Source organism: Rana temporaria, chromosome 13 (assembly GCF_905171775.1).
Source record: "Rana temporaria chromosome 13, aRanTem1.1, whole genome shotgun sequence".
Lineage (NCBI taxonomy): Eukaryota > Metazoa > Chordata > Amphibia > Anura > Ranidae > Rana > Rana temporaria.
The window spans coordinates 103,378,910-103,395,538 of record NC_053501.1 but is presented as its reverse complement, the minus strand read 5'-3'; the positions used below and the strand labels follow the sequence as shown (position 1 = coordinate 103,395,538).

At 47.7% G+C, this 16,629-nt stretch overlaps 1 protein-coding gene across 7 annotated transcripts in view; it reads right to left on the bottom strand.

The window, feature by feature from the left end:
- Positions 1-16,629, bottom strand: part of LOC120920308 — a 95,442-nt gene that overhangs the window by 47,390 nt on the left and 31,423 nt on the right. For 6 of the 7 annotated variants that reach the window (XM_040332305.1, XM_040332311.1, XM_040332306.1 and 3 more), the window contains 4 exons: positions 12,886-13,008; positions 10,394-10,439; positions 1,290-2,498; positions 47-92 (listed from right to left, as the gene is read on the bottom strand). In XM_040332305.1, the coding sequence (XP_040188239.1) occupies positions 47-92; positions 1,290-2,498; positions 10,394-10,439; positions 12,886-13,008 (1,424 nt within the window). The remainder of the gene's footprint in view (positions 1-46; positions 93-1,289; positions 2,499-10,393; positions 10,440-12,885; positions 13,009-16,629) is intronic. The other variant, XM_040332310.1, reaches the window with a different exon arrangement.

Sequence of the window (16,629 nt, the reverse complement as noted above, 5' to 3'; positions counted from 1 at the left end):
TATTTTGGATGATATCCCTTATACATATAGCTTGTATATTACTCACCTCTTCATTTTGTCCTTTATGTCATTTGCCCAAGCCATCTTTAATTCTGTCAAGCAAGGAATCAAAGATATACAAAAGGTTAGCACAACAATCACATTTATCAATGCATGTAAAAAAATAAAATAAAAATTGCAAGTCATCGTATCCCCCCCACCCCCGCAGCTACAGAGTTTTCCCCTTTTAAACCAACCAAGAATACTGTAAGCCTCTACACCAGGGGTCTCCTGCCAGAGACTAAAAGGAAACCCAAATAGAGAATTCCTTTGCCAATGCGTTTTCCAAGGCAAGAGCACCAGGGCTGTTGTAATTGGCCTTGCCTCTCTACATGTCAATAACCAGCATCTGTTTAGATCAGTGATCAGCTGTGATTGGTCACAGTTGATCACCTGGTAAAGAGCCGCTGATTCGCTCTTTACCTCAATCTATGATTAGCAGTGTCCTCCAGACACTGCAAATCACAAAGTGCGCCGCCCGGGCGCTTTTATACAATGATGTCTCAGAAATTGCCAGCCGCTGTAGCCATCATTCGGTTATAGCATGGTCGGAAAGGGCTTAAGAGTCTTACAGATACAACCGGGCCTTTGAGGGAAACCAGAATACTGATGCAGCCCACGATGAAATGGAGTTGGACACCCCTGGCGTAGAGTGCGCACAATCACGAGATGGACACCATGATATATCCCCCCGACTACACTATAGCTTAAAGGGGAGGTTCACCCTAAAAACTACTTTTTTTTATTACAATGGCCCCCCACATTACAATACGATTAAGGCTATTATTTTTTTGAAGCTGTACATACCTTTGTACAGCATATTCACCCGTTGCGAGTCCCGTGGGAGTGGGCGTTCCTCACATGTCTGTGATTGACATTTTGACCAAAAACGAGCTCCCCCCCTCGCGTAAGCCGCGTCACGATTGGCGAAAGGAGCCGAACGGCGATGCGCATGCGCAGTATAGCGCCGACTCGCCGTTCGGCTCCTTTCGCCAACCGTGACTCGGCTTAAGCGATGGGGGGGGCTCGTTTTTGGTCAAAATGTCAATCACAGACATGTGAGGAACGCCCACTCCCGCGGGACTCGCAACGGGTGAATATGCTGTACAAAGGTATGTACAGCATCAAAAAAATAATAATATTCTTAATCGTATTGTAATGTGGGGGGCCATTGTAATAAAAAAAAAGTCGTTTTTAGGGTCAACCACCCCTTTAAATACCCAAAGAAAGGCTAAATTAATAGACATTACCTTTAAAAGTTTTTCCTCGATCACCCTTTGTATATGGGTTCATCATAACAGCGCGGCGTAATTCTATCAGTCTATGACTCATCGCAGTTGGGACCAGTGCAGGGGGAATTCGGAAGTCGTCTTCAGCTTCTGTCGATTTTGAAACGGCTGAGGGTTGGACGTTTCCAGTTGGTCTCTTCCAAGAGTCTCTCTGGCTCATTTTAGGATAGCCACCAGCAGCAGGATGGCCCATTGCTGAAGTTTCTTGACTCCTTGTAGGATAGCCACCAGCAGCAGGATGGCCCATTGCTGAAGGTTCTTGACTCCTTGTAGGATAGCCACCAGCAGCAGAATGGCCCATTGCTGAAGGCTCTTGACTCCTTGTAGGATAGCCACCAGCAGCAGGATGGCCCATTGTTGAAGGCTCTTGACTCCTTGTAGGATAGCCACCAGCATGGCCCATTGCTGAACGCTCTTGACTCATTCCACTTTGGGCATCAGCAGATGACGGGCGCAAAGCTGCCCATTCACGGCTCATCATGGGTCGGTCATCGCTAAAGCCACGCTGCAACCCAGCTCCTTCCTGATTTTCTGAAGATTGGGCATCCAAGATAGTACGCTGCAACAACAACATAACTTCATCTCGACTCCTTCGAGGTTGGTCTTCACTGGAAGGAGGGTGCATCATCCGATCTTGACTCATTGGGTACTGCCCATCACTGGAAAGACGGCGCATCATTACATCTTTTTGACTCATTGGGTACTGTCCATCACCGGAAAGACGGCGCATCATTACATCTTCTCGACTCATTGGGTACTGTCCATCACCGGAAAGACGACGCATCATTAAGTCTTTGTTACCCATCGGGTATGGACCATCACTGGCCCGACGGCGCATCATTAGTTCTTTTTGGCTCATTGAATAGTGTTCATCCCCGAAAGCATGTCGTAAACGAGCCTCGTCTACACCTAACCGGCGAAATCTTTCAATTTCCAAAAGCTGTTCCTCAACATCGCGTAGAAATGGGTCTCTTTCCATCCTTGTGGCCTGGGGAAAGCCAAACTTGGAGAATTCAGCATCCCGGAGATTTCTTGGGTCACCCTGAAGAGCTTTGGGGAAGGATCGATTGCGTCGACCTGGAGAGACTCCCAAAAATCGATCGTCTGGGCGCTCAGTCCTCAAATCAACATCACGTTTCTTAAACAAAGGGTCGGCTTTAATTTTCCTTCCTGTTGATTCACAAAATGTACCGTTAATGTACATACCAATGTTATTTAACTCAAAACAATGAACTTTGACTTTAGTAAATCTGTAAACTGTAAAGCAAATCTTGTCACTTAGGGCTCGTTAACACTTGCTTTAAAAAAGAGGCATTGGGCACGCTTTTTTTTTTTACAGCACTCTGAATGCCAATGTCCCTGCCACTTAGACCCCTTTCACATTGAGGCGCTTTGCAGGCGTTATAAACACAAAAAATAGCGCCTGCAAAGCTCCGCTGCCGTTTTTCCAGTGCGAGACCCCGAGGGCTTTCACACTGGACGGTAAAAAAAGTCCCGCTAGCGGCATCATTAAAACGATGTGTGTACCGGTCCTGCCCATTGAAATGAATGGGCACCGCGGCTATACCGCCAGCAAAGCGCCTCTGCGGGTGGTTTTAACCCTTTTTCGGCCGATATCGGGGTTTAAAAGAGCTAGCGGCCGAATACCGTGGCGAAATTTACGCTAAAGCGTCGCTAAGAAAAGCGTTGCATTACCGCCGACTTAGGCCCCTTTCCCACTGGGGCGGTGGGTAAGTAAAACGATTACCTTACGGTCATGTTCACATATTGTGTTTGCTTTAAAAATGATACCCCATGTCGCTTTGTGGGTGCTTCAAAGCCTCTCCAAAGCCTCTACAGAAGTCTATGACCACGCTCGCCTACAGCACCTGCAGATTTTAGGAAGCCATTATTCAGACTTGACTTTGCTTTTGAGGTATTGCAGGTACAAGATAACCCAGGATGCTTTGGGAAATCAAAATGCGAACTACAAAGATGAGATCACCAGTCACTTACAGGTTATGTGAATATATTCTAGAAGTGTCTGGTACAGAACTCACATCTGAGGAGGAGGAGCAGCAGGAAGGTGAGCGGGGTCTCTCCTCTCAGAGTAGATCCTCTGGGAGTGCCAGACTGGTCAGATGTAAAGAACAGAGAAGTCCAGGTGGTGGCATGCACCTTATTGGACATAACGTTTACAGTACAAAAGTTGCTGAATTCCTGGACTTCAACTGTTGTACCCAGGGGCGTATCTACCACAAAGCAAACATCGTTTGCCTTGGCAGCATTTTTTTCAGGGGGCATCGCTTGTACCAGGATGACAGCTGCAGTCACACGGTTATCGATTTTTTTTTTTTTTAGAGCCAGCAGTCAGTTCTCTTGTAATATCAATCAGAGCAGCTTACTAGATGCTTAACTATTACAAGCAGACAGAGGGGACGAGCGAGCGACCCCCCCCCCCCCCCGCGCCGCCTTTCACTGCTCTCCCGTGCTCTTCCATCCCACCGCTAGACAGCCAAGCCAGGATTGGCTTAGATTGGCTGTTCGTAACAGTAAACCGGAAGTGATTACATGACAATCTGAGCCAGTTTTTAAAGAACACTTGGTGTTCCGAATGCTTTTACAGTGGAGTTCCACCCTAAGAAAAAAAAAAGTAACCAAAAAAAATATACAAAAAAAAAATATATATTTTTTTACTCGCTAGAAAATAGGATTTTTGTACTCACTAAAATCCATTTCTCTGAGTTCATGGACGGACACAGCAGCTTTTGACCTTAGGGTTATATCCGCTTCCTTCCAGGAGAGTTAGGCAGAAAAAAAGCACTTTAAGTGTCAACAACACTTTCCTCAGTGCAGCTCCTCCCAGGGGGCGTGGTTCCCCGGGTATAACCCACACCCTGCTCTAGCAGCCTCAGTTCGTTACAAGCAGTACAAACAAAGGAGGGATGGGTGCTGTGTCCGTCCATGAACTCAGAGAAATGGATTTTACGGTGAGTACAAAAATCCTATTTTCTCTTCCGTTCATGGACGGACACAGCAGCCTTTGACCTTAGGGACGTCCCCAAGCAGTGTCAAAAATTTTGAGGGGTGGGAAAATAACACAGCAAACCAAGCTTACACCCCAAACAAAACCGGAGCTACTCAACGGAGGAACTCCAACCTTAAACTGCCGCCTGTAACACCTTGCGGCCGAAGGAGGCATCAGAAGATGCACTCACATCCACCTGGTAAAACTTCGAAAAAGTGTGGATCGACGACCAGGTCGCTGCCTTACACACCCGTAACACAGAGGCTTGATGTCGGAAAGCCCAAGAGACAGCGATCGCCCTGGTCGAATGCGCCGTAACCTGAAAAGGAAGGCACCCGCCCCTTCAGGGCATAGGCCTGAAGCACAACCTGTCGAATCCACCTAGAAATGGAGGCAGACGAGACTGCCAGACCCTTTCTTAGGACCAGACACCGACACAAACAGTGAGTCCGGCTTCCCGAACGGAGCCGTAGCACACAAGTACACTCGTAGGGCCCGAACCACATCCAGGGAATGTAAGTGGTCTCCCTCTGGCTTTTCGGCCGAGGACAGAAGGATGGAAGAACAATGTCCTCGTTAATGTGAAAAGCCAAAAACGACCTTTGGGAGAAAAGAAGGCTGCGGTCGCAGCACCACCTTATCCTCATGGACGACTAAGTAGGGAGCCTTGCAGGACAAGGCCGCCAGTTCAGACACACGTCTGATCGAGGTAATAGCTACCAGAAAAAACACCTTTGTGACAGTCAACAAGGGAATCTTTCAGATGTTCTCAAGGGGAGCACCCTGATGCACCGAAAGGACTAAATTCAAGTCCCATGGGGGTAGCGGATGGCGCACCGGAGGGGCCACATGCCGGACCCTTTGCACAAACGTACGCACCAAGGAGTGCGTCGCCAAGGGCCGCTGAAGTAAACAGCCAGAGCCAAAATCTGACTCTTAACCGTACTCAAGGCGAGAGCCTGGTCCACTCCCCGCTGTAAAAACAGCAGAACCCTGGACACCACGTAAGTACGTGGGTGCCACTTCATCTCTTCACACAGAGATGCAGGCCTTCCACGTACAATGGTAAATCCTAGGTGAAGCAGACTACCGTGCACGCAGCAGGGTAGAGACCACCGAGCCCGATAGGCCCCGGTCCTTCAGTACCTGGCTTTCGACGGCCATGCCGTTAAAGCCAGCGACTGTTAAAGCAGGGCCGAAGATCGGACCCTGCAACAGAATGTCTTCTCTCAGGGGTAGACGCCAGGGGGCGTCTGCCACCAGACGCACCAGGACCGCGTACCGGGGACAGCGCGGCCAATCCGGAGCGATCAGGATTGTTGGTATTCCCTCGGCTTCCACTCTGCGCAGCAGGCGAGGAAGAAGCTTCAGAGGAGGGAAGGCGTAGATTAGGCAATAGTGACTCCAAGGTGCCACCAACGTGTCTGACGCGTCCGCCCACGGGTCCCTCGACCTGACCACGAACCGTGGCACCTTCCGATTGAGATGGGACGCTAGAAGGTCCACGTCTGGAGTGCCCCACTTTTGGCACAGACACTGAAACACCTCCGGGTGAAGTGACCACTCTCCTTGGTCTAGCGTTTGGCGACTTAGGTAGTCGGCTTGCCAATTCTGTACTTCCAGAATGTACATGGCCGATAGAGCCGGAACGGATCTTTCGGCCCGCCTAAGGATGTGTGCAACTTCCATCGCTGCAGCTGATTGGAAGGCGGGACTCCGCCTGAGTCCAGCGCACCATCAGACCCAGAACCCTCATAAAGAATCGAAGAGACAATCACTTCTGGGTCAACAACTGCTGTACCGCAGAATGCAGCGTCTGGAGTTTCTCCATTGGGAGAAAAACTCTCGCCTCCGTGGAATCCAGACTAGTCCCAGGTATTCCAGACGCAAAGACGGAACCAACACTGACTTATGGATATTCAGAAGCCAGTCGAACTCTTGGAGAGTCTGACACGTGATAGACACGTCCTCTTCTAACTCTGAGCCTGAAGAAGCTCTCAGAAGAAGGGCGTCCAGGTATCCCACGATAGCGATCCCACACTGCCGCAGCAGGGCCAGAATCGGGGCAAGCACCTTGGTGAAAAAACCTGTGGTGCCAAAGCTAGGTCGAACGGGAGGGTTACAATAGAAACTGGTCCTCCCCGACCGCAAAGCACAGAAACCACTGGTGTTCTGCGCAAATAGGGATATGCAGGAACGCGCCCGTGATATCCAGGGATGCTAGGAAATCCCCCTGATGGAGCGCTGCTGTCACTGAGCGTATCGACTCCATTCCGAATTTTTGCGCTTTGACAAAGCAATTAAGGGCCTTGAGGTCCAGGACCGGACGGACCCTGTCCCCCTTGGGGACTTAAACAGATTGGAGTAAAAACCCCTGAAACCGTTCCGTTGAGGGGACCGGTACAACCACCCCCCTGTCCAGCAAATCCTGGACAGCTCCTGACAGGTCCTTCAGGCGATCCTGGAAGAAGCCGGAGGTTGGAGGGAAAAAATCTGTTTGGTGGACAAGAAAGAAACTATCTTGTACCCAGAGAAAACTACTTTGCAGACCCAACGGTCGGAAAGAAGAGACCTCCACCGAGCCACGAACTCGGAGCCGGCCCCCCACCCGAGATGTGGGCGGGGCAAACCTTTGTGCGGAAGCAGGCTTGTAGGGCTTGCGGTACCAGGGGCGTCTTTGCCCTTCAGTGGACGTCTTAGCCCCATGAAAACGTTTTCCTGCCGCACTTGGCGGGTGAAAACAAAACCACTTGGGGTTAGTAAATGAGGGCCCTTGCCTACGACGAGGCATCTCACCCTTCCCAGATTGCTGGAGCAGAGTGCTCTTACAGCCCGTGGCATCTTTTATGTCATTCAGGGACACCCCAAAAAACGTTCACCCTCACAGGGTAAGTCCACCAGGGACTTCTAAGAGGACTGGTTCGCAGACCAACTTTTAGCCATACAAGGCGGGGCAGTACCACCGCGTAGGCCCTGGAAAGCAAGGGGAGCATATCCAGGGCCGACACACAGACACATTTTAGACCTTGTACCGCTGGTCGGTCAGGTCCACGCAGGTCTCAGAAGCATCCTGCGCCTCTAGCTCCGCACCAGGGACTTAGCCCGTTCAGTAAGTGTCGGCAACACCAGAGACCCGCCAAAACCGGTCTCACCACCGGCCCCACCACCGAATATGGAGCGGGCCACAGCTCTCCTATCTGCGGGGTCCTCAAAAGCGGGAGCCCCTTCCACAGGTAACATGGCAGCCTTGTTCCAAAACAAGCTACCCAGACCGGACACAGGGGGGTCCACCGACGGAGCAGATCCACTGTCATAGGGAATCCTCCTCAAAAGGGTAACGGACCGCAAAGTATTCTATAGTACTGCAAACACTTCCTGCGACCGATCCCATTCCTTGCATAACAGCCCAGATAAGGAACACATGGAAAACACCTATTTTGCAGCGCGGGGCGGCTTGCCGAACCCAAAAGGGCCCAACACCTCAGATGCCTCCGTCGAATTCTCAAGTGCATGAGTAACCCGCACCGCAGTTTCAAGAGCCCCAACAAAAGCACAATCATGCGCTGACCGTGAAACAGGGTCATCCTCACTGTCCGTGTGGGCTTTGGCCTGCAGCAACTGACAAAAACGGAACCGGAGCCGGACACCTCAGCTAGGGCCAATTCCTTGTCAGAAAAAACATCCCAGAAGAAGGCAGAGGGGGGAACTGTTTCCCCCACCACTTCCATCCTGACCACAAATGCCTCAGGGACTGCCATCACAGCATCCTTGGAGGCCACAGGGACACAAAGGATCAACTCCGGCACGTCAGTGATAGTCACTGTAACTGCCAACCCAGTATTGCCAGGCAAGACCACAGGACACCCTCCCAGCCGCTACAGAGAGCAGGGAACCTCCCCCCCCCCCGGAGGACTCACCGCCCGACCAGGCTGCTGCTGCTGAGAAGCAAAAACGCTGTCTGTACTGCGCCATCCCACAGGAAAGTGTGCATAAGCCGACAGCGCCGTCATTTCAGTCACATAAGGCCAAGAGCTGTACCAAGATGGCCACCGACATGCAAAAAAACAGCCAGTGGGCTTCGAGAAAATGGCCGCCGTAATTACAACTGCGCCATACAACACAGCCGGTCACCGGCAAAATGGCTCCAAAACTGCGTTATTTTTAAAAAACATATACAGTGAAGCCCCAGTGACACACGACCACCATTTAGGCCCACGGGACCCCCCCCCCCCCCCCCGCACACATGGCAGTACATAAGCATAAAAAAACACCAAAACAGCACCCACAGCAGTCGCAGCCCCCAGGTCAGACTGAGCCCCCCAAGTGGGCCCCCCACCTCACGGCCGCCACCCAGAAATGGGGAAGGAGGGAGAGGAAAGCAGGGCAGACCCTCAGTCGACCTCCCAGGGGAAAATTCCAGCCATACCACCTTACCTGAGCAAGGGGCCACTACTTACCCGTCCTGCTACCACCGGCTGGAGGTATCCCAGACAGAACCAACGTCCGCTAAATGGCATGGCTGTCGGCCAGACACACGGTGACAAAGCCATACATGACGTTCCCCGGCCGCCACCTGGAGCAATGGGGCCTGTCGTGGACGACCCAGAGCTGAGCTGAGGGCCGGCACACGCTCGATGGCCGAACATGGGGGGAATACAAGAGTCAAGACCCAGCCTGTCACCCATTCGGCAGTTGATAGAAGAATCTCAGGATCCAAAAATGCAGGTATAAAACAATAAAAAGTGGAAAAAAAATCTCTAGAGTACAGGACTCCAGAGTGCCTGTCCTCTCCTGACGTTAGGCAGAGAAAAAACGGAGGCTGCTAGAGCAGGGTGTGGGTTATACCTGGGGAACCACGCCCCCTGGGAGGAGCTGCACTGAGGAAAGTGTTGTTATTGCTTAAAGTGCTTTTTTTCTGCCTAACTCTCCTGGAAGGAAGCAGATATAACCTAAGGTCAAAGGCTGCTGTGTCCGTCCATGGACGGAAGAGAAATAGAGGTTACTATGCGGAAGTTCCTAATCTGCCTCTTCCTAGTCGCAGTGTCTTCTGGTGAATGGGGCGCGCTACCTTCTGGGAACTGTGTGTGTATCCCAGAGAGCAGCCCTCCATTCACAAAGCGACTCGCGCATGAGCAGTAGGAAACGGGCAGTGGAGCCGCAAGGCTTCACTGCCCGTTTCCCTTAGCGAGGATGGTGGCGCGGGGACCTCACGGGCACCTAGGACAGGTAAGTGTCCTTATTAAAAGAAGTCAGCAGCTACAGTGTTTGTAGCTGCTGACTTAAAAAAAAAAAAAAAAAAAGCGGTTGGATCCCTGCTTTAAAGGATCACTAAAGGAAAACATTTTTTTTTTGCTGAAATTACTGTTTACATGGTATAGAGACATAATAGTTAACTGATTCCTTTTAAAAACGATTAAAAATAGATAAAAATCAATCATATAATGTGCCTCTAGATGCAAAAACGAAACAAACTACTTTGCATGTTATTTGTATGCCTCTGTGCTGGACAGTGCCATAGAGAGTCATGACTAGGAAAACGAAACTAAAGTCTCCCATGACTTTTTTCATAAGGAGCCAGACAACCAGGAAGTGTCCAGAACAGAGCAGTTTTACAGCAACATCAGAGCAAAAACGAGCAATGAGGAACCAGGACTGCAGTAAGGTAAAGGAAGCCATTTAGCTAAAAAAAAAAAAAAAAAAAAAAAAAAATTCCTTTAGTGACCCTTCAAGCTTCCCTCCATTGCAGAGAAGGGATTTGGGGTCCATAGACCCCAGATCTCTCCATAAAGAGTACCTGTCACATGTCTATTGCTGTCACAAGGATATTTACATTCCTTATGACAGCAATAAAAGTGATGAAAAAAAAAATGTTAAAGAAACTGTAAAACTTAAAAAAAAAAAAAAATTAAAGCACAATTACATTGGCGACCCAGCAACACATGTGCGCTCTGTGGGGGTTAAAGCCCACCCCCTTTCCGCCGCACATGTGTAAAGGGTTTATTTATCAGTTTATATTGTGGACTGAACCTTTCAATAAATGGATAGAAAGTCAATGTACCTGGAAGTTCTTTAGGTTCTGGCTTTACATAAACTTTTTGGAGAACCTGAAAAAAAAAAAAAGAAAAAAAAAAAGAAAATAAGACAAGGGGGACTTCAAATTGACCCAAATCCTGGGACTTATATAACCAAAATTCAACCATAAAAACAAATAAACAAATATCATACAATCCCATCCTATATACACAATCCTATACCTACAGTTGATCCAGAGGAAGGCAAAAAAACCCAGCAGAGCATGATCCAATTTGCTACAGCAGGGGGAAAAAAATTCCTTCCTGATCCCCCGAGAGGCAATTCGGATTTTCCCCGGATCATACAGATTGCTACACTAAGAGGCCCCTCTCTTCTATACTCTGTAGATCCTGCTGGATTTTGCTTCTAATCCCCTTGTGGAGGCTTCCATTTGTGGAAGGTTTACACAACCCATCACATTGCTATAAACTTGTAATATGGACTATAAACTGAAGGACTTATGAATAAATGGTTGTGGAACGAATCCTTACAGTTTCAATTATTTCTTATGGGGAAATTTGCTTTGCTATACAAGTGCTTTGAATTAAAAAGCATGTTTCTGGAACGAATTATGCTCGCAATCCAAGGTTTTACTGTACTGGGCTTGTTTTCACACTCACCGGTGTTATAGTCGCAAAGGAAAGGGGGCCCCAACTCCATATCTATGCCCATGATTTGGAATGCGATGTCCAACAAAGCTCATACAGGTGAGATGGTGTCTCCAACTGTTTGACCACATGTGGTCTTCAGTTTTATGGTTCCATGTAGAAGTTTGTTTCTCCTACAAGACTCTATTGGCTGGACTCTCAAATTATTTATTTGTTTCTTCTCGTTTATAGAAAAGTGCAGGGGTGCCCAACCTTTTGAAGAACAAGGGCCACTTAAGCAACTTGGTAACCAGTCGAGGGCCACAATGAGCGAAGCGGGCGGATGACAGATCACGACTACTCTATAGGTCCTCCGACCCGCCCAGATGAAAGGGGACAAATTCCCTTCTGTTTTTCGGATTGCAGGTAGGCGGGCATAAACAAACATCTGTCGCTCACACTGATGTGCTGCGGTTTACCCACACTGTGGGTGCAGCGTAGTGCACCTGTGTCTATACTGCGGGTTAGCTGAACTTTGCCATAGAGTCCACCTGTGGCAAAAGCTGGCACTTTAGAGGAAGCATCGGCTTATGGGGCTCTGCTCCGCAGCCGCTTTCTTCCTCTACCACCAGCTTAATTCACAACACTGATGCTGTGGTATGGTGGGTCGGCATCCTGCGAGCTGGGCTTGCCAACTCACCATTCCAGAGCAGGAGGTCGCGGGCCACATCAGAGGGCTCCGTGGGCCCCCGGGCCACTGGTTGGCCACCCCTGGATTAGTGGAAGCACCTCATCCACTCGTTCTTTCTCAGGAAATGGCAATTCTAATATGATTTTCTCACTTCCTGTTCTTCTGTCTGTAACTCCACACAGTAATGCAAGGCTTTCTCCCTGGTGTGGAGTGTCATGCTCGCCCCCTCCCTTGAGGGGGCGAGCAGGAGAGTCAGGACACCCACTAACACACAGCTTCTTTCTCTATCTGCAACATAGAGAGCGTCCCGACTCTCCTGTGGTCCAAGGGAGGGGGCGAGCACAACACTCCACACCAGGGAGAAAGCCTTGCATTACTGTGTGGAGTTACAGACAGAAGAACAGGAAGTGAGGATTTCTCAGAAGAAATAAGGACATTTAAAAGCAAAATGGAAGGATGAGGTAAGTGAAGGAGGACTGCACTAAGGTAAAGGAAACTATTTAAAGCGGAGTTCCGGCCACAATTTCACTTTTTAAATATAAATACCTCTGTAATACACAAGCTTAATGTATTCTAGTAAAGTTAGTCTGTAAACTAAGGTCCGTTTTGTTAGGTTGTTACAGCATATAGACACTTTATAAAATAGAAATTGACTGGGGCCATCTTAAGTGTGGGCATCATGAAGCCAGACTGTATGACTTCCTGGATTTCAGCCTTGCAGACCTCGCACATGCTCAGTGCTGCACAAGCAGTGTCAGATCAGGTTTCAGCACCTGTGCTGTCCAAGTCACATGATTCTTTGAGACTGGGGAGTGTACAGACTCCTGGAAAGTTACACTACCACTACATTCCCCAGGAGTCTGTGCGGTGTAGGTTAGGAAGCATTAAGCACCTAGGTGCAGGAAGTGGGAAGATTAACTATTCTGCCTAGCAACAACACTTTGAAGGCATCTAAAAAAAAAAAAAATTTCCGTAAAGGACTAATGACATTTTTTTTAAAACTACTGATGTAATGTTATATTTATGGGTGGAACTCCACTTTAAAAAAAAAAAAATGTACCTTTACAACCCCTTTAAATTGGAGGTGGGAAGAGGCCATTGCTATACACTAGCAAGACGTTGTGGACTACAAACCTCAACAGAGCTGAACAAAGCCAAATGTGATCCCATGGAAGAGAATCAGCCATCAGGAACACTTACCTTTATATCTTTCCTTCCATATTTTCTCTCTATACTTTGGACACATTTCGATAACTGCCTGTACTTTTTCTCGGTGTTTACTTTGAAATTTCTACCAATGCCTATGGTTTTGTAATGCTTGGACTGGAAGACAAGAAATGGCAGAGTCAGATAAACAAAGAGTATTGCAAAATATACATGAAAATTACCAGTAAACTGCAAATTTAACCACTCAAGGACCATGCCTCTTTCTCAGATTTGGCGTTTACAAGTTTTTTTTTTTGCTAGAAAATTACTTAGAACCCCCAAACATTATAATTTTTTTTCCTAACACCCTAGAGAATAAAATGGTGGTCATTGCAATACTTTGTCACACCGTATTTGCGCTGCGGTCTTAAAAGCGCACTTTTTGGGAAAAAAATACACCTTTTGGAATTAAAAACCAGGACAGCAGTAAAGTTAGCCCAATTTTTTCATATTGTGAAAAAAAATGTTACGCCGAGTAAATTGATACCCAACATGTCACGCTTCAAAAAAATTCTACAGGTTGCATGTTTTGAGATACAGAGGAGGTCTAGGGCTAGAATTATTGCTCTCATGCTACAGATCGTGGCGATACCTCACATGTGTGGTTTGAACACCATTTTCATATGCGGGCGCTGCTCAAACATGCGTTTGCTTTTGAGCACAAGCTCGTCAGGACTCATTAAAAAAAAAAAAAAAAAGTGTAAAAAAATTAAGTGTCTCTTTTATTCCCATTACAAGAAATGTAAACATCCCTTGTAATAGAAAAAAGCATGACAGGTCCTCTTAAATATGAGATCTGGGGTCAAAAAGACTTCACTACTCATTTATACTAAACTGCAAAAAAAAAAAAAAAAAAAAAAAAAAAAGGCCCTTTAACCCCTTAACGCCCGCCTATTTACGTCCACAGAATGGCACGTACAGGCAGAAGGACGTATATGTACGTCCTTGCCTTCTAGCGGGTGGGGGGTCCGATCGAGACCCCCCCCCCCGCGGATTCCCTCGAGGAGCGATCCGGGACGACGGCGCGGCTATTCGTTTATAGCCGCTCCGTCGCGATCGCTCCCCGGAGCTGAAGAACGGGGAGAGCCGTATGTAAACACGGCTTCACCGTGGCGGCGTATCGATCGAGTGATCCTTTTTATAAGGGAGACTCGATCGATGACGTCAGTCCTACAGCCACACCCCCCTACAGTTGTAAACACACACTAAGTGAACCCTAACTCCTTCAGCGCCCCCTGTGGTTAACTCCCAAACTGCAACTGTCATTTTTACAATAAACAATGCAACTTAAATGCATTTTTTGCTGGGAAAATGACAATGGTCCCAAAAATGTGTCAAAATTGTCCAAAGTGTCCGCCATAATGTCGCAGTCACGAAAAAAAATCGCCGCCAATAGTAGTAAAAAAAAAAAATAATAATAAAAATGCAATAAAACTATCCCCTATTTTGTAAACGCTATAAATTTTGCGCAAACCAATCGATAAACGATTATTGCGATTTTTTTTTACCAAAAATAGGTAGAAGAATACGTATCGGCCTAAACTGAGGAAAAAAAAAATTTTATATATGTTTTTGGGGGATATTTATTATAGCAAAAAGTAAAAAATATTGCATTTTTTTTCAAAATTGTCGCTTAATTTTTGTTTATAGCGCAAAAAATAAAAAAAAACGCAGAGGTGATCAAATACCACCAAATGAAAGCTCTATTTGTGGGGAAAAAAGGACGCCAATTTTGTTTGGGAGCCACGTTGCACGACCGCGCAATTGTCTGTTAAAGCGACGCAGTGCCGAATCGCAAAACCTGGCCTGGGAATTTAGCAGACTAAAGGTCCGGGGCTTAAGTGGTTAAGAGCTATGAGCGAAAGTGAAGTTTTGACGTTGCTTCCACCCTGCTATGGTATGGAGATGGGTAGGGGCCATCTTCCTCACTCATATCCATACCCAGCCACCAGAAGGACCCTCTCCTGCCGCCAACAGTGATCTCACGGTGAATCCACCGCAGAGACCACCACTATCGGAAACCGGACCGCCGGCTAAAGAGGAGGTAGATACCTAGGTTATCGCAGCTAGCTGCTACCATAACAGATATGCCACTTAAAACAGCCAACGTATATCGGCATGCGGAGGTCCGGAAGTGGTTAATAAAGCCAAACCAAAAGCACAATCTCCTGCAGGCTGACACCTGCCTGCACATTGCATTGTAAGCACCACCTTGCCAGTGATAAATGGTTTGTCTCATCCCTGCAACTGCTGCATTGGCAAGAGAGCTTGTTCTTTTTAAAAATATCATACTTACTGGCCAGCTCACGGGGTGAAAAAAAAAAGGGTTAAGAAAACCAAAAAAAAAAAAAAAAAATACAACAAAAAAATGCAGCCACCACCTAGAAGAATTGGTAAGCTGCGACATAATTAAACGTTTGCCTTTGGATTTATTACCGCTTCAAGCCTGGGATATACATTGTTGTGCGTGCGTGCGTGCGTGGTCATGCACACATTAGGTGCGAGTGAATCATTATTTCACTCAACTGCTGCACATAGACGTGAATCGGGTATGTAGGAAAGAATGACATTTGAATTTTGAAAACAGCAGAACACATGCATGAGCTTTGCCACGTGAAATTTGGATTTAAAAATAAAAAGTGGACCTTCAGTAATTTTTTCAACTTTCCATCTGTTAAATCTTCTGCCCTTGTTGTTTTACCTTTGGATAGTAAAACTTTTTTTTTCTGCCAGTAAATACCATATACTACCTGTTTCTTGCCAAATGTGACACCGGAGGGAGGAGGATTCCGAAAATAGGAAGTTCCATTTTTGGGTGCAACTCCGCTTTAAAGTTGTTGAGGTAACTGACACCTATTGCCGCAGTTAATTTGGTTTGGGTATCTAGTAGGGTTGTCCGGGTACCGATACCAAGCATTTCCCTCAGTGCTTGTACTCGGTAAAAATGCTCTGATGCTTCACCCGATACCTGGGCAATCAGGGATGATCGGTGTGGCGGGGGGAGTTACAAGCACTAATCTCCCTGTATAGATTTCAATACAGCCCGACAGCTTTTCCCACACCCCTCCTCCCCCCACCTTTACAGCCGCTTTAGTGAAATCTATACACCGGTGATCGGTGCTTGTAACTCCCCCCCAAATCCGCGACCGATCACCACTGTCCCTGTATCCTCCTCCAGTTCCCCCATTGGTGCTGCTGCTGTCCTCCGTTCTTCTGCTCTTCACCACCTCGCTCTTTGTCACCCTCCGTTCTTCTGCTCTCCCCCTCCACGCCCCCCTTCCGTTCTGCTGCTCTCCCCCTCCTCACTCCGTGGCACCCTCCGTTTTTCTGCTGTCCCGCTCCGTGTCCACCTCCATATCCTCCTCCGCCCCCTCTGTCCTCGATCTGTCAGGATGGAGAGCGGAGGTAGGAGCCGCTAAATCCGGCTCCTACCTTTTCCGAATGAACAGAGTCCCTTTTCCGAATGAACAGAGCAGTGTTTACGATGCTTCAGTTTATGAATGGAGAGGAGCCTCTGGCTTCTCTCCATTCATTTTCAGCGCAGCAGAGGCTGCTGAAAAAGGGACTGGGGGATCTTGATCATCAGTCCCTTTCTCTGTCTCAAAGGGGAGATGTCAGAGGTCTGTTAAGACCCCTGATATCTCACCAAAGCTCCCCAACAGGGCTAAAATTTTATTGCAATAAAAAAAAAAAAAATATTATATATATATCAATAAAAATAAAAAAATAAAAACAAAA